This window comes from Antedon mediterranea, chromosome 1 (assembly GCF_964355755.1).
Source record: "Antedon mediterranea chromosome 1, ecAntMedi1.1, whole genome shotgun sequence".
Classification (NCBI taxonomy): domain Eukaryota; kingdom Metazoa; phylum Echinodermata; class Crinoidea; order Comatulida; family Antedonidae; genus Antedon; species Antedon mediterranea.
In genome coordinates this window covers 29,142,320-29,161,437 of record NC_092670.1, presented here as the reverse complement: position 1 = coordinate 29,161,437, position 19,118 = coordinate 29,142,320, and the positions used below count along the sequence as shown (strand labels likewise).

At 33.9% G+C, this 19,118-nt stretch overlaps 1 protein-coding gene across 1 annotated transcript in view; it reads left to right on the top strand.

The window, feature by feature from the left end:
• LOC140063625 (uncharacterized) overlaps nt 1–19,118 on the top strand; it is a 30,231-nt gene that overhangs the window by 10,064 nt on the left and 1,049 nt on the right. Inside the window, exon 2 of the mRNA XM_072110048.1 lies at nt 3,476–3,541. Coding sequence (XP_071966149.1) covers nt 3,476–3,541 — 66 coding nt within the window. The remainder of the gene's footprint in view (nt 1–3,475; nt 3,542–19,118) is intronic.

Genomic DNA, 19,118 nt, shown 5'->3' with positions numbered 1-19,118 from the left:
TACAGACTTGGGGCAAGTCTAATACTGATTATGAGTGCATACTGATTATGAGTGCATACTGATTATGAGTGCATTCCGATTATGAGTGCATACTTCATGGATTCAAGCACCTCTGGTTTGGTTATAACCTACATTAATGTATGTAACATCATTAAGGTTGTCCATGCTTGCCTGAAACCATACATGTATGATAGTGCAGTTCGCTGACAGCCTTTTTGAACATGTATTATAATCATACCAAAGTAATTGTTAAAGACAGTTGCCGTAACTGGCAGTGTTTTTGTGTATTTGTCCGTTTGAATTGTGTTCATGAATGTACGGTGCAGCTCCCTTTCCTCTCCCTTTCAATTGAACCAGTTGCTCATGCATACACAAAATGTTTCTTCTCTTTTCATCAACCAATTTTCTATCCTACTCTTACTATTAAATATTTTTGGTTCAAGAATATTTATTTTGTACCTACTTAAATGCTCTAAAGCTCTTCATCAGTTCAATAACAATTAGATGACATAGAATAAGGGTAGTTTCATGAAAGGAGAATTGTAAAACCTTGTGACAAGATACAGTAACTGATTTAATCAAGTTAATTTTATTATGCTTTGTATGATGAAATTTGCCTCCTGTCATTAATTTACATAGCTCCATATATGATGCAATTCCTGCCATACAGTACAACCTCATTATTTGATGAATCTTTCATCCATTGTATGATGAAAATGGCTTTCTTTAATTGCACAAAACATAAAATATTAGGGTTTCATGAAGGAGGCATATGAGATAAGTTGCTATCACTTGACAATTATAATGAACGAAATTCAAACAATGCTTAAAAGTGTAGCAGAGAGGATGAAATTAAAGTCAGCTTTACAAAGTGCTGACATGTCTTGATGTCATAACACATACAGGAAGATTGAGCAGTTTTTTTGTACATTATTTCTTCATTTTCCAAACCTTGCCCTTGCCCTACATATTAGTTTGTGAAAAAAAAGCTAACAACTTGAATTTAATGAGAAATAAGTTCTTTGTACTACAACTGTGGTCATCATCACTTTACTAAAATGAGAAACATTAATCAACTAAAATGAAATTCGAGTTCCTGGTAATGAAATTCGAGTTCCTGGTAACGAAATATTGTTTTTGAGGGTCTGTTTCTGCTGAAAAAAATAAAATTAATCAATTTTTCCAAAGTACCACAAACCACAGAATTGGTTGGTAGATGTTAATCGGTTATCTGGTAATAGCTTTTTAAAAATCACATCATCCATACCCACAACGCAGTTCAAGTTATGGAAGGCCAATGAGAGTTGGTTTGTTTACATCCTATCGCTGCCTATGTAGGATTAAAAATTGAACTTGTACGTATTAAGCTATTTATTTGTAAAATAAACCATCCAGGCCTACTACCGTACCACATACAGCAGAATAATGATATCATATTAATTAATAAGGGCACGTTGGCGAGAAAGTTTGTTTTGCCGTTGGTTCTACTATAGCCTAGCTAGGCTATATATTTCTACCGAAAACAACAGGCCTAAAAAAGTACATGCATAACATCGTTAGCCTGGACTGGTGGGATGTAATGGTGTACTTGTAACACAGAATCCTGGAGTCTTTCGGTATAATTCTCATCCACAAAATAATAACAATCAAATGTTATCTCATTGGTCCAAATCGTTGCTGATCTTCGTGTCGATCGCGCAAATAAACAGCATGCTTTGTGAGTGAAGGTTGCCATACTCTGGAGATCAATAATCGCTATTTGTGTTGCAGCTAAAAACTGCTCCGCAATAATCAGTTAAAACAAGCAATAATCGGTTAAAACACACAATGGATTAAGTGTTTTTAGTCGGTTATTTTTTAATCTGTTATTTCATTTTGCACCGTTTCTGCTGCCCAAAAATAATCGATTATTCCTGCTCAGCAGAAACAGGCCCTGAGTCCAGTTGGTTAATGGTTGTGAGTGGTATTTTCATCATTTAATAAAGTAGCATTTAGTAGCATAAAACATTCCATATAATTGCTTCACATTTATTTTCTTTAAACCACCCATATTTCAATTTGATAATAAGTTAAATAACAACCTCTATATTGTAGAAGGTCATTTTAAAAGCAGGGCTATAAATTCAAGCGATATGCACTCTTTGGCCCTGTTTCTGCTGCCATGAAAAATGAAAAACAAATTTAAGACTACTGTATACTGTGATTCTGAATGTAAAATCCAACAGTGCTACCTAATAATAACAAACATTAAACTCTCATTTTGCGATGGAATTTTTGGAGAGATACATACTATTTTAGGTCAAAGAAGCATTTTGATTAATTAATAGGAAAAAAAAACTACAAAACGTGGCATCATTGGAAAAACAGAATTAGCCTAGATCAGTTTCAATTGCCTGGCAAAGTTTTATAATGGTATCGCTGCCTTTCTAGCCTAGGCCTAGGCGTTTTAGCCTAACTAGGCCTAGAATTGTTTGGGAATTTGTTGACATGATTAAGATCCAGTAGGTGTGTTTATAAAATCAAAATAAATATAACATTTAATATATTATAAAAAACAAATATATTTAATTTTCCTGTTTCAATATGAATCAAATGTAGGCCTTTTTATTCAATCCGATTCAAAAGACAGGAATCTATTTAGATGTTATAAAAAACAAATAATGAATGTTTTATATTCGTGGAATGGTACAAATAATGTTATTAGGTGACTGATGAAATGTTTTTTCCACGAGGCAACAGCCGTCTGGAAATATAACTTTTCATCCACCTCATGCCATTATTTGTACCATTCCACTAATAAAAATTCATTATTTGTATAAAATGTCACCAAACATATGACCAAAATATGATATCTGCTATTCAAAATCATATATGGTTGAAGGAAGGTAGGTCTACAGGGTAATAGGAGGTGTGGTTGTCACCAAAACAAGGGAACAGTAAGCATAAAAAATAAATAACTTGGCCATTGACTTCAGTTAAAGACAGGGTTATACCCGTACAATGAATTGCTCAACGAAATTTTGGGTGATCAAGCCATAACTATCCCTTCCTCAATCCTCCAACAAAATAGTTTCAGCTGAAACGGGTCATTGAATTATATAGTATTATATATACCATATATTATTTTAATATTTTAATACCATATATTGATGATATGCAGCAGAAACAGGGCCATAGTGGAAATACTGTTGGCACACAAGTTTGAGGCATGGATCTGATGGAGGAAAATAGCCCCTCTGCTAGCGTGATCACATTTGCAATTCAATTTTTTTTTTTGTAATTTTTCTAAACCAGCCCATTTACTGAATGATAATAAATAATAGTGAGATTTTAAAAAGTTGTATTGTTGATTACACACGACATGCAAACGAGATATTATCAGAAATAATCACCATTGCAAGTATTGTAATTATTTTGTAAACATTTTGACATTATTATTACCGTATATTTATAATTATCTTTATCTTTTATTCAGGAGAAGCTTCTAAAGAAACTAGACAAATATGACCTGTCGGAGCCTGCAAGTTCAAAAGAAGAAGAGGTATTGTATTTTATATTTGTTGATTGTTACATTATGGTGTTTAACAACTTGTTTTGGAAGTTATTAGCAAAGACAGTGACTGTTGGATGAATTAGTAGATTTGACTAACAGTTTTTTTATTTTATCAATTATTTTTGTTTAAACATAGTAAACATTTTGTATAAATATAGTCTGGCCTACTGTACAGACAAAAATATTTTACTCCCTATATTGACCTGGCCCACATACTGTACTGTCTATAGGCTACGGGGGCTCCAGCCCCCTCGTCGGGGAACACGGGTACTTTTTGTCGGGGAATATAATATTCAGTAAAAATCGTTCGCGTTCACTTCGTAGCTTCAGCGCCTAGAAAACCGCGACGTTCCATTGACCGTGAGTACATCAGAGGGCTATTATGCACTATGCATTCATTATTGCCAGTGATCTAGCTATTAAACAGTAGCTACAGTAGGTACGCACTTGTCTGGCGGTATCCCTTTGTACGAATCGTTCAACGTTGGATCCAGACGCGTGATATCATGTTCCATCCAGGGACCAAAATGTGTATTTTAGTTACTTTCCAGGCGAAGTTTACCGACGGTTACGTCGTATACTGTGTGTCGACGTACGCACACTACAGCAAAAACGAATTATGTTAATTGTTCGTATGTTCACAAATTTTTTGATTTACAAGTAACCCTGTACCATGGGGCACTTAAAATATATATTTCATACATTACTAAACAAAAAAACATGCTATTTTCACTTAGCCAACATCTTTAATTATAGCTAAGTTATTAAATTTTCAATGTCCTGTATGAACTTCTCACCACTCGGAAGTTCAGATGGACGTACGCACGCATACACTTGGGAAGTAGGCTATAAACTGATTTCCCCGACTAAAATGTTCTACGCTTGCGGACGCACTCCACATCCCCCTCTAAAATAAAGGCAAAACGGACCACTTTTTTTAAGCCTCTAGGCCCGATGTTTCCATAGTATAAGATGCAAATTTTGAAGAGCTGCAGCTCTAGTTTTAAACATTTCTTAGCTCAGCCCCAACCATTAAGCTGGTCATATTTCGAGGACCTAACAGCTCTATTTTTCAAAAATGTCTTAGCTCAGTCACAACCATGATAGGGACTATATTTATATTTTGTTTTGAAGTATAATAAGTTCAATTTCCGGGACCTCCAACTCTATTTTTCTAAATTTTCTTAGGTCCATCCCAACCACGGTTGTCTGTTTCTGTAGACTTGTAATTTCGTTTCATAGTATCATTAATAGGTATATAAATTAATTGCAACTTCCGGGGACCTAGCAGCTCTATTTTTCTAAATTTTCTTACAGATCAGCCCAAGGCACGCATTTACCATTTTTGCACCCCCAGACAGCAACCAGCATACACCTCTGCGATAAACAATATAGGCACACCTCTTCGCCTGTGGGTAGCCTACGTTTTACATTCGCGTATATTAATTTTTCTAAGCTACAATTTACCCAATAAATATAGGCATATTTTGAACTTTTTTTTTTTAAATTGAAAAATATGGATTGAAACCATCATCGCCCATCGTGTTTTTGCACGCAGTATTTTATTTATGCATTATAAAAAATGGAAAAAGTGGCTACTCTAAATCTTATTAAAATGGCCTCAAATGACGCTAGAACGCGTTGCTTAGCCTCCTCGTCAGGGAATGTAGCCCCCGCGTCTGCAAAATCCTGGCGCCACCGCTGCAGTGTGTTGATTTGCGTCAACCAATTAAAGGACAAGAATCCAAAATTGTTCAACCGTCAGCCCTCATAGACTCTTTTCCCAGACGTTTTTTTGGTCCAGCAGCTTGGACCTATAAATTAGTCAAGTTTACAAAATTCCAAAAATGTCAGCCGAACATATATAGCTTTCATGTTGATAAAGCTTCTTAATGATTATGTCATCTGGGAATATACTGTAGCTGCCTAGGGGCGTGGCGCGAACAATTTAATTTAAAAATAAAATGATAGCACAAACAGCTTGCATGATTCACACAATGTTTTTTTAATGACAAAGGTACATAAAAACATAAGAAACATAAATGACCTTTAACCTGACAAAACAACTTTGAAATAAAATATTTTGATATATATATATATTTATGTAAGAACTATCCATTAAAAACATATCTTGGTATATATGCTTGGTTGCCTTTGAAGCGTAATGTGCTCATCTATGTTTGCAAAGCCATTACTATAGTTTATGACATTTAAAGGACTATGACATAATCAAGTTGTGACAGAGACAATTATCACATCAACAAATGTACAAATGACCTCTGACCTCTACTAACAATAGAATATCAGCTTTTATATTGCTCGTAAAATGCAAGAATAACAAATCTTGTTAGAATATCAATTACTGCACAGTGCAGTATTTAATATGGAATACATATTTAGAGATTATAAGATATGAGAGCAAAAAACTTTTTGTATACTGTACATAGAGTTCTGCGGTGTGACGTCACAATGGTAGATGGCGCTGCATGGTTGCTAGCGCAACCAAAAATGCGTTCAACGCTATATGTTGATAACCACTATAGATTTGTGTTTCTATCAAATTATGTCTTTTAGCTTGATTTTTTAAACTTAAACTGTAGTTGAAGAATAAATAGATTATTAAAAACAAATATTTAGTGATCTTTTGACTAATTTTTTTAGTTTGTTTTTATTGAAAATTATTAAGTTTTAAAATGACTACTTCAATAAGCCTATTCTAAACCATTGATGAACTAGGAGTCACAGGTTGAACGTATTTTTTAGTTGGCTAGCAACCATGCAGCGCCACCTACCGTCGTGACGTCAGCACCGCAGAAGGAGTTCTTGTTATATCTTTCTATGTCTATTTATTGCATCTTTCATTGTGTACAACGTATACATACAGATTACCAACCATGTGGTTATATCGATCTCCCTTAACCCCTTAGTGTCCCAATCCAGACACTACATCTTCCCCCTTCTTAATAGCTAAAACTCACAACCCAATTAACTCCATACAATATGATATTCATTTTGTTTTTTTTTAAACTTTAACAATAACAAAACAATTACTACATATGGTTCTGTGTGATATGGCGTACTCATCTTGTTCTTCTGTGTCACTTTCACTAAAACCTTATCTCCTTTACACACATCACTTTCCTTCGCACCTCTCTTCTCATCAATGTACAGTTTGTTCTTTAATTTAGACACGGCATCACGATCAGAAATCTCTTCGTCCATTATTGTAGTATCATCTAATTCTGGCAATTTTGTACGCAACTTTCTATTCCACATCATTTCTGCTGGTGTCACTCCGGTAACACTATGTGGGGTTGTACGATATGCGAATAGGTACACTCGTAATTCTTTTTTCCAGTCTTTTCCTTCAGCTTGCGCAATGCGAATTCTTTTCATTAGTGATCTATTTTGTCGTTCAACCTCTCCGTTCCCAGCTGGATGTAATGGTGTTGCACGTCTATGTCTGATTCCATTTTCCTTCAGGTAGATTTCAAACTCATTGGACACAAACTGGGCACCATTATCTGAGGTAATTGATTTTGGTATGCCATGTTGAACAAACATATTTTCAAGTGTGTCTATAATTAGGTGATCATTTAGAATAAAATGATCACCTATTGTTATTGTATGAAATCTTATTCCGCTTTATTTCTTTCTGTACAGATTTTGTGTGTCAATTATCTCAAAAAGTAAAATGTCAATGATCACAAAAATTTTACAATATCTTCCAAATACTTTAACTTAATCCTAATAAGCTTTTCAGCGTGATCACTCAACCGTGACGTCATTTATACGCCATTTTGTGAAATCACGTTATCAATCATATCTCCATAATTCATTATCACATATTAAAGAAATTTATTACACGTAAACTTCAGGTCAAGGGTAAAAATATTAGCAAGTAAAAACGCACGCGCACGTAGGGTCATGTGCGTAAAATAGCGCGTTCAAAATTTAAAAAGCTCAAAATTAAGTTTTAATCAATTTAGAGCATGAATTAGGCCATTTGCGTGTTTAAAAAAATTACTGCGCAAAAATGCGTTTTTCAGCGCGCGATTCTTAAAAAGCGTAAAAATACGAATATTTTGTAGAAATCGCATTCTACTCACCATCCTTAGTACATTCACCGAATTTGAGTTCGTTCCGACTTAAAATAACGCTATACGAGCATGTTAAAAATGACAAAATGCGCACATTAACTGCATAAAAGTGCTGAAAATGATGAAAAATAAGGCATTTTTAAAATGAAAATCATTCTTCAGAATGCACGATGACCCCCAATTTTTTTAAATTATTCTGGAAGCCATTGGGTTCTAGATATAAATTCATGTACACATTTGACGTACAAAATGTTGTGAGGTCACCAAATGGCCACTCAAATTTAAAAATTAGGTTTTTTTCTCTTTTGTCATAGATTATCACATTCAACTGAGCGCATCTCGGTTATTTTGTGCCCGATTTTCGCTAAATTTTTTGTATATGATTGCTCATTTAATTATCTTCCTCATGAGTTGTTAACATTTTCATTTTGATGACGTCATCACGCGTAAAAACTTGAATAACGTAGGTCGTGTAATTTCACCTACACCATACATTTGAATATCTTACAGCTCTTCCGAATTAAATGTGACCTTGATGATTATAATTTATTATGAAAGCTGATGAAATGTAGATATGAATTCATATCAAAATTAAGCCTATCGAATGTTGTGATGTTATCATATGGCTAGTTGAAGTTAAAATGTTGTTTTTAAATTTCTTTAGTCGAAGTTATACAAATTTCAAAGAGCGCGCATTGCGCTTCTACGTGTCAAATTCTCTTCCAATCCTTATATTTATTTGCTCAATTAATTATCTTTCGAAATTGTCATCTTTGAGTTTATTTTGATAATTCCATCATACCAAAAAAATAGAACATGATGTGGGTCCCGTAATTTCACCTCTGCTACACTGTATATAGATATACAGATAATGTACATATTGTATATGACACATATAGGTACAACTCAGCACTATATATGTATATGCATCATGTCATAGGATGGCGTACATCAGCTTTTTACGATCGCATGTTAACGTACGTGCATGTTTAAAAAGTGTTAATTTCATTAAAATGATAAAAATGATCACCTATAATTCGTCAAAGTGACGAATTAAATTCTAGTTTTCTCACTTGTGATTGTCTTCATTAAACTAATTTCATAATAACGACTATAATAGTCTACCACCACTAGTACATTATCCTTCGATGGAAACGGTCCCAGCAAGTCAATCGAAATATCTTGCCATGGTCCTGTTGGTAGTTGTGTTGGCTTCAAATGGTTCTGGTGCTGGCATCAAACTTTTTATCTGACACTCATGACATGTTTTAACATAGTCTTCCACATTCTTCTCCATCCCAGGCCACCATACCTTGGTTCTAAACCTTTGCTTGGTTTTGACTATCCCCAAGTGTCCTTAGTGTGCTAATTCAATACACTGTAATCTATATTTTTCTGGAATTACAATCCTTCTGTTTCTAAGAATTAAATATCCAAAACATGCAAGTTCTTGTTGTATATTGCATTTTACTGAATCAAGTCTCTGTCCCATTTATCTGTCCGTATACTATTTCTCACTTTACTCAATTCAGGATCTTCCTTTGATGCCTCTTCAACTTCACGTGATGATAGTGCACATGGGGTTGCATTTGATGCTACCAATCGAATATACATCTCTGTGTCATTATTCTGTTTGCCATCAGTTTCTATTGGTAACCTTGATAATATATCAGCAATGTTATTCTTACCGGGTACATACTTTACTGTATAAGAATAGGACATAAGTCTCGATCATCACCCACCTTTCAATCCGTGCATTTGGTTTAGACTTTGGTCCATACAGGCCTTCGAGTGGTTTATGGTCAGTTATCAATTCAAACAGCTGTAATCCATATAAGTAAACATGAAACCTTTCCATAGCCCATACCACTGCCAATGCCTCTTTCTCCGTTGTTGAATATTTCTTTTCAGTAGCTGATAATGTTCGGCTTGCATAACTTATAACTCTGGTTTCACCATTGTATTTCTGAATTAAAACTCCACCAACTGAGTACTTTCTGCATCTAATCTGAAATAGCATGTTTCATTAATTAAGCATTTCGTAAGTTTTACATAACTATTTTCTTGTTCAGACCCCCAATAGAAATTACAATCTTTTCGCATTAGTCGTCTTAAGGGTTCCGCAACTGTAGCTAAATTGACACTTATCCTTGTTGACAGTCAAATTCTTCTCTTTAAATTTCTCAAGCACTACACGAAGTCTGTCATCATGTTCAGTCTGTGTTCTCCCGTGTACAACAATATCATCTGATATGTTAACTACACCTTCGCATCCACTCAGCGTCCGACTGATTACTCTTTGGTACTTTTCAGGGGCAGCATTTATCCCGAACATCAACCTTTTGTAGCGATAAAGACCTTTGTTAGTTATGAAAGTTGTGATGTTTCGTGATTGCTCATCTAATTCAATTTGGTGATAGCCGTAATTCATGTCTAATTTAGAGAACACTGTACTTTGATTCATTTCATACAACACTTCGTCAACTGTTGGGATTGGATGCCTCTCCCTTTTAACTGCTCGGTTGTCCTGCCTCATATCTACGCAGAGGCGTATATCCCCATTTGGTTTTGGCACTACTATGACTGGACTTACCCAATCACTTGGTTCGTCTACCCTTTCAATTATGTCAAGAGATTCTAAAAACTCATCTAATTTATCATTGACTTTATCTTTGAGACTAAACGGTATTCTATACATGCTCTGAACAACTGGTGTTACCTGTTCATCAATAAATAAATGTAACTTATAATCTTTTAATTTACCAATACCTTCAAATACCTGTGTATACTAATATCTTGTACACTATTTATCACTTCTGGTATTACAATATTTAACACTCCAAGCTTCATTGCAGTATCACCTCCCAACAAAGCAGGGCCTTTCCCTTTTAACACATATACATCTGCTGTTATTTTAGGCTCAGTATTATTACAAATACCTGTACCTTGAAAAATTGACATGTTCGTAGTAAATTTTCCTAACAACTCTAATGGTTTTTCTGACCCATATGCATATAACTTTCTGTTTGTCAACTCAGATTTGCATTTAATTTTCTTGGATTTTAACTGTTGCCATAAATACTGATCTATGATATTAACTGTAGCACCACTATCAACAATCATTTCTACCTTATGTACATCCATACAAACATTTATCTTTGTAGTTTTAGAATTAATATTGCGCGTGTACCATGAATCTCTCTGATCGTTACTACACAAAGTTAGAGCAATGAATTTGTCCGAATTCCGTTAAGTAAACAACTTTATATATTTTATAAGCATTTAATAACATGTTTTATTGATATTTCCAATGGTGATATATAAAATAAATTACTAAAAAACGTAATTATATGTAATTATTTTAACCAAAAATGGCGTAGTTAATAGAATTGTCGACTGAGGCCGCAAATTGTTTTACTTCTTTCGTGGCTAAAAACGATCATTTTTGGCGATGTTTTAGACCATATATTTCGAAAACTACAAATCAGATTTTCCTAATTCTTTCTTTATTGTAATATGAATACAACATACTAACAGATAATGTTGGTTTGGTTTTAATTTTGCATCGTTATCCCATATAAGACAATATGACTATGTAATCCTAGAACATATATTGATCAGAGACGTCGTGTATGTACAGATAATGACACCAATTTTGTCGGCAAATTGGCAATTCCCGGCCCCCCCAACTTCAAAATCCTGGATACGCCACTGCATTTATCCTTAGCCAATTCCACAGCGAAAGCATTTCCGGTTATCTTGCCTATCATTGAACTTTGACTTACTTGTTCTGTTAGGCCTACCACTTGAATTTCCAGCTTGGTACCTGTTTCTGCTCTTCGTGCTTGATCTTGACCATCTCTCATTCCTCACTGCATTCATGTTTGTTGTTGTTTCCACTCCATTAACTTCTTGTGACATCTCCTTTGCTTGCTTCTCACTCATTTCAAATGTGCTAGCTATTGCTTTTAAATTAGTTAATTTCAAAGTATTTCCTTTTTCTAGCAAGTTTAGTCTGTCTATTTGATTTGCATTTTTCAATAACATGGTCTCTAATTAACTCATCAACATTCACATCATCAAATTCACATTTTGCAGCCTGCTGCCTCAATCTGTTTATAAATTGGTGAATAGTTTCGTCATCACCTTGCGTCAGTTTTCTAAAACAATAACGGTCATACGGTACGTTGGTTTTCATAGCAAATTGTTTATTTAATGTGTTTACAACAACATCATACTCATCTGTTCCGTTCTCCTCTGTTAAACAGTCATATATGTCCTGTACAGCCATTCCGGCGCAATGCAATAACAAAGCTTTCTTTTGGTTTTTGTCTACTACTCCTTTACCAGTAGCATATAATTCAAAACTGCGAAGCCATTTCTTCCACTGTTCAGCCGAAGCGTGCACATCGTGTGGATCATACGCAGCGATTCCAGTGATTTCAACGTTTACAGCGGTCATCGTTACAACAGTATTAAAACAAATATATCGCCAAAATTACAGTATTGAAACTTCTAATCACTTGTGGTTTGATATTCTCCTTAACTCGTCGCCAATGTTATATCTTATGTCTATTTATTGCATCTTTCATTGTGTACAACGTAATAACCATGTGGTTATATCGATCTCCCTTAACCCCTTAGTCTCCCAATCCAGACACTACAGTTCTGAACCTAAATACTGTACTATTGGAATAAAGACAACAACCACACAAACATACTGTACCCCTTCAGTTACAAACAGTATTGACAGCCATTTTAATTAACAGGTGGTCCTATAATGGAGTATCAAGTTAAATAAAATTTAAAAGTTGTCAAGAAAGCCACTGATAAGATATCTATTGAGTCAAATGGCCGAGAGGTTAAGGCAGGGGTGCAGTTTATCATACCTAAAGAGCCAACAATATCGGTATGGGTTCCAGGCACACTCGTTTATAAAGTCTATATTATTGGTGATTTCAATAGTGATATACTCAAACATGAAACAAATGCCATGGCATGTCTTGGTATCATCTTCATATTTTCCTTCTAATATACTTTGTATAATTTATTGTTCCCTAATTCACAATACCCTTCCAACCTTAACAAATTACAGATTATTCAAACAAGACCATATACTGTACATGGCTGTAGTTGCGTGTGCAAATTTGAGTTAGTGTTTTACTGAACGACCAACCTACCGAAATAGTAAGCTGTATAGTCGTGTGCACGCGACTAAAAAAGGTTATCTGGATCATATCTGGTGCTCCACCTCGGTCCCATTATTCTTCCCTTCTTCCAAACTTAATGTCCTCAAAACTATTACATTAATTCTCTTCAACAATGTATGTTCCTGTATGCCTCTTTTAAATTTACTTTACTCACTGACTTCTATAATACTTTCAAATGTAATACTTTGATTCACAATCACCGCACACGAAATAGATTTGATATTTTTATATCCCTTCATAAAACTAACTATTATATTTACTGGTCCAAAACTGTGGAATTATTTACCTCCAACTATAATTAAGCGTGGTTCCCACTAGCGACGCAACACAAGGACGTAACGCAACGCAAGTGAATTGACCAATCACAAGCGATGGCTTATTCGCTTGTGATTGCTAACTGTCTATAACTTCGCTTGTCATTGGTTAAAACGCTTTGCGTTGCGTTTACGTCCTTGTGTTACATTCTAGTGGGAACCAAGCTTAAGTGCTGTCAACAAATACTCGTTTTCTAATATTCTGAAAAAAACACTTTGCTATTAATTATTATTTAACTTTGCATTTCCCATCCCTTCTTTTTTGGTGGTTACTCAGTTGAAATCCGTAGTGTTCCATGTCCTGATTGTTTTCTGTTGATTTGTCCCGCTTTTCTTTGTCTCTTTATTTTGTGTCCGAGACAGACCTGACTCAAGATCCTGTATCTTTCTGGGATCATGCCTTCTTCTTCTTCTCACCATATTTATGTTATTTGGCTTATGTTATTTCTTGTTTTTTTCCATTGTTTAAATAAAGGTTATTTTGAATTGAATTGAATAGTGTGGTGGAGCAAGTCTTCTTGGATAAGGACTAAACCGTAGGGCCAGTGTACACAGTTTGTCCATGTGCACTGTAAAGAACCCAGTTCATTACGAGTAGGGGTTACCCTGGTGAACTGGTTCACAAAGTACCACCTGTTCAAAGGGATTACCACCTATATGATAGGACAATGATTAATTTTCTATTGGTAATCCTTGGCCACACATGCCTAAAGGTATAAAATGAAAAGAAAAAATTAAGGATACATTCATAATTTTTGAGTACAGTAAATGCAAACAATATTTATTGAAACATAGATTAGTTACATGGAAATAATATCTCTATGGTTGAAAGTAATGAATATTATGATCCTCCACTTTATACCCTGCAAATTTATCAGAATTTCTTTATATTTAAAGGAGTCACCTCTTTGAACGTGTTAAACCAGGATCTGTTGAGTAATGTAGTGTAAATATTGTGATCACTGATTCCCTGAATACGTCATTGAGAAGATTGTAAGATTATTTATTGTTAAGTTTATGCATAGAGATATTAATATCTCTATGGTTTATGTGAGTCATCATATCTACTCAGGTATAATGACTGTACATGCAAAGCAACATGGAATCTTTATCTTCATTAGAAATCGGTATTACTCTTACATTATGTACTTTAAGTATGAAATTTAATACTTAAACATAGTTTAAATGTAATCAAAATAAACCTTTGTTTCATTTATAAATAGCATTTTTTTTAATGTATGGAATGTAATCTACAGTATCTTATTATTTTTAAAAAATTCTCTTATTTTGGAATATTTCATTAGTAAGTATTACATCCATACACAAAATTAAAATTATATCATGAACATATATTATGAAAACTAGTTTAAATGTGTTTATACAAGACTTTTAAAAGTTGGAAAATTTAAAATTGGTTAAAATATGCCATACAATTATATTTATTCTAGATTTAATAGCATATCATTAATATGATGAAAGCTCAAACTATACCCTTGGATACATACAACACACCAACAGGAATCCACAAAAAAATGAACAAACTTCTCATTGTCATAAACAGTAAAAGTTATATTCTGACTTTGTCTTAGAGTCTGTTCTTCTGCTGAAAAAATAAAAATAATCAATTTTTCCTAAGTACCACAAACCACAGAATTGACCGCGTTGCAACTGAAATTTTTCTCCGACGTTAATCGGTTATCTGGTAATCGCTTTTTAAAAATCATGTCATCCATACCCACAACGCAGTTGAAGTTATGGAAGGCCGATGAGAGTTGGTTTGTTTACATCCTATCGCTGCCTAAAACTCTCACATGTAGGATTAAAAATTGAACTCTTACATAAAGCATATATATATATATTTTTTTACATATAATATTATTTGTAAAATAAACATCTAGGCCTACTACTACCGTACCACATACAACATAACATCTTGGAGTCTCTCGGTATAATTCTCCCCCACAAAATAATACAATCAAATGTTATCTCATCGGGCCACATTGTTTTGCTGATCGTCGGCAATCGCGCAAATAAACAGCATGCTTTGTGAGTAAGGCTTGCTATACTGTAGAGGTTAAATTGTGGTCAATAATCGCTATTTGTGTTGCAGCTAAAAACTGCTTCACAATAATCGGTTAAAACAAGAAATAATCGGTTAAAACACGCAATGGGTTTTTTAAAATCGGTTTTCGCCGTTTCTGCTGCCCAAAAATAATCTATTAAAAAAATAAAACCGATTATTCCTGCTCAGCAGAAGGCCCTTAGTGTTTTAGCAACAGCCTGTTTATAGATTTATATTTGAATATTGATGATGTAGTTAATGTAGAGTGTGATAGACAATAGCTGCAGCTGTCAACTGGCTGCTACTTACTATGCTTAATCAATGAGAAACCAATACAGTCTAAATACATAATATTTAACAAAAATATAAAACTAGTAAGTCAATAAATATGTAGTAATCATAAGTAGTTTTAATTTGTTGTAATGTAGAAATAAATTAAACTCTCAGTTAAACTAAAATTTAAAACAAAAAATTCACTGTGTTGCTTACATGTTGTTAGGCACCTTCTAATTGTCAGAATCATTCAGGCATGTCAAATTGTCAAATTCATTACAGAACGAATATTAGTATGATACTAAAATAAAACAAAAACTAAGTATTCAACAATGTAGGCATTTTGTGAAGCAGAGATATCAAACCATGTTAAAAAGTGAAACATTTTTTAAAATTTAAAGTAATACTTATCGTAAATATGTTGTTGGAAGTGAAACAACTTGATATTTCAATAAGCTTTTGCAGGCCACCAGTATTTGATTTATTATTTATTATCTGAAAATTAATAGTCGTGGTTTTCTATTTTTGGTTTATACTGTATCTATTTATATAAAACAAAAATTCAGGATGTAAACAAAAAAATTAAATTCAGTATTCCGAAACTAAGCGAAATATATGAGAAAGTGCAGAAGGCGTACTATTACGGTACTGTCGAGGGTCCAGAGATATATATGAGTCGAGAATCGAAATATCCCACGGTTATATGCTTCCTTTAAGTCTTTATTTACCAATACCGTGATAGAGTTGATTAACTGTGAAACAATAAAAATGACATAATAGTATGGTTAGCTATTATTTATAAAGTTCTTGGTTCTTAATTTAAAACTGGTTTAACATGACCTATTTAAACAATTGACAGAATGATAATATTAACATTTATCCATCAGCAACAACCGCAATTAATACAGTCTTCTATAATAATGCATAATTGGTGTCCAGTATTAATATTACTATTATAATATGAGCATAAATATTAGCTATTCAAACAACAATTTAACGAAAAAACAAGCATATAAACTGTTTAGTGTTATGCTTTCATAGAAGCAACAGGTATATCTCTAGACTTGCCCCAAGTCTGTATTATCTTTTTTTTAAATTTATTTGTTTTTATTTCGACCGCGATTTTTGTCTGAAAATACAGACTTGTGAAACACGTATAGAAATCGATTTGCAGACCGCAAACATCTGATAAGAATGACGTAGGTTATCATACCGTATTTGGCTATATGGGGCGGGCGGTATGTAAATATGGATTTCGAATCAACCAATGATCATTTTGTTTCAAAATGAAAAAGATCGAGTACGTAGTGCTGAATGTACGATCGAGACTGTTGAAATATAAAATCGTAATGCCACGTTGTTTTGTTTATTAATTGTTTAGTCCTTGGCCTAGGCCTCTTTCGTAGGTCCTACTTAATTCGCACGTATGACCTGCCAAATAAAACGCCAATAAAGTAGGCCTACATACCACCACCAGCACACAACAGGTCTATACACCACCACACAGCAGGACTAGACAGGGTCTGGGTGGGAATTAAATCAAAATTATCTCCGCGTAATAAATGATCCATTCAATGTTTGATTTGCGGATTTGCTAGCCTATCATATCAAGACGAGTTTTCATGTTCTTGGGAAAAATCCCATCAAATGTTTACCAGACTACTAGGCATATAAAATAATTTCCAGCCTTCAGAGACTTTCATAAATGTACCCAAGTACACATTGTCTAAACGTAACATAGCGCATGCGCATCATCTTAGTTGTTGAGTCTTTGAAATTCTGAAATATGAATATTAAAACGGAGTACGAGTGAGTAGCCAATTGCATGCAGCTGAAACTAGTCAACTGGATAATCGTATGCACCAAGAATTCTTGGTGTCAAACCACGTGACTTGTGCGTGTTTCCCCAGACGGAGTATCCAAAATCAAGTAGTATACGTATGAAACGCCATATGTGCCAAATTATTTATCTTTTTACTAATATTAAGACAAAACTCCGTCTGGAACCTAGACTAGTATATCTCACTTATGAGATGGTCCCTGAAAGTTAAAGACCCCTTCCCTGCAATTTTGGACGTTTTTTGGAAAATAATACATATATATCACTTTAAAAACATTAAACCATGTCATTCCTTGTCTTAAATGTACGTTTTATGGTAAATTATGATAAAAAGTGAGAAACAATGCACTACCTAAGTAGCTCGCGGCGATCGACCTCTCGTGGACGGTCTTAGGCCTAGCCTAGCTAGGCTTAGTTTTGTAGGCCTAGCTGGTAAACATCGATAACGTACGAACATCGTACGCTAGCTATATTCCTAGCCTGACGTTGTATAGTTGCTGCATTAATTGTCTTTCTATTTTTGCCAGACTCCGTTGATACAAATTGGGGAAAACCCGGTATTTTCGCTGAAAAGTTAGGAGTCTTCCATTTGTTTTGGCTTCACGATCGATCGAAAAGTGGGCGAATTACAGGTGAAAAACAAAAATATCAATCCGCGCGCAATGCATTTTGGGATTTATAGCGGGCCTCTATAATTATTAGAATCGATTTATTTTTCACATTTTTAACCGTTTAAAGACGAAAAAAGTTATCGCAATAGGACCATATAGTATTATTTTTACATTAAATATAGTTTGTGATCTTAAAATAGATCTAAAAAACGTAGGGAATGGGGCTTTAAAACAAAGTTATCTAGGCCTAGGCCTAGCCTACCAAAAGTACCAGCCATAAATAACATCTCAAATAACACAACAAAATGACTATATTCGATAAGAGAATTGAGCTTACCGAATTCTGTAAACTTTCCCTGGCTTATGGTTCAGTAATTTATACAAAAACTTTCTAAAATCTCTCTCTATTTATCTCTTATAATCTCCAACTAACTTCTTAAATCCTGTCTTCTTTCCTTTTCACACAAAAAAGGCATGTTACCATGCAACCTCCTCATATTGCAATAGGTTGCCACAGAAAACCAAATATTTTGCCGAATATAAATTAAACTAGAAGCAATGAATCTACACTACTACTATTTTCAGATCACAAATGATGATACAAAGATAACTCAAGAATTTAATAAGTAGGATAGTTACATAGTATTACTAATTAGTAAAAAGGGCGTTATAAACATCTGATCTAATAATAAATTGACAATGACAAGTAGGGGTTTCCACTAAAAAGCTAGGTAAATAAATATTACTAAATATTTCGAGAAATTAATTTCTTTTTCCATCAAATTTTCATTAAATTCAATGAACATATTATGTGACATAGAAAAAAGGAGGAAGACGAAAAACAATTTATTTACTGTATATATCTTTCACATACACATACTGTAATGACATACTAGTTCTTGAGTTACATTTCAATATCAATTACACTATTTAGATCAACTTCCCAAACAAATGATTATCAATATACTGCAGATATGTTTTCTTTCTTGTTGTAATTTCCATATTGTAATTAATATCCGTTTAATATCATGCCTGGTCTAAATGTATCTCACTATAATTAGTATCTTTAACTGAATAACTAGAATATATTAGAATTTTACTTCTGATGACAAATTGAAATTTAAAATACTTGAAATAAGTAACTAAATTAAGTCT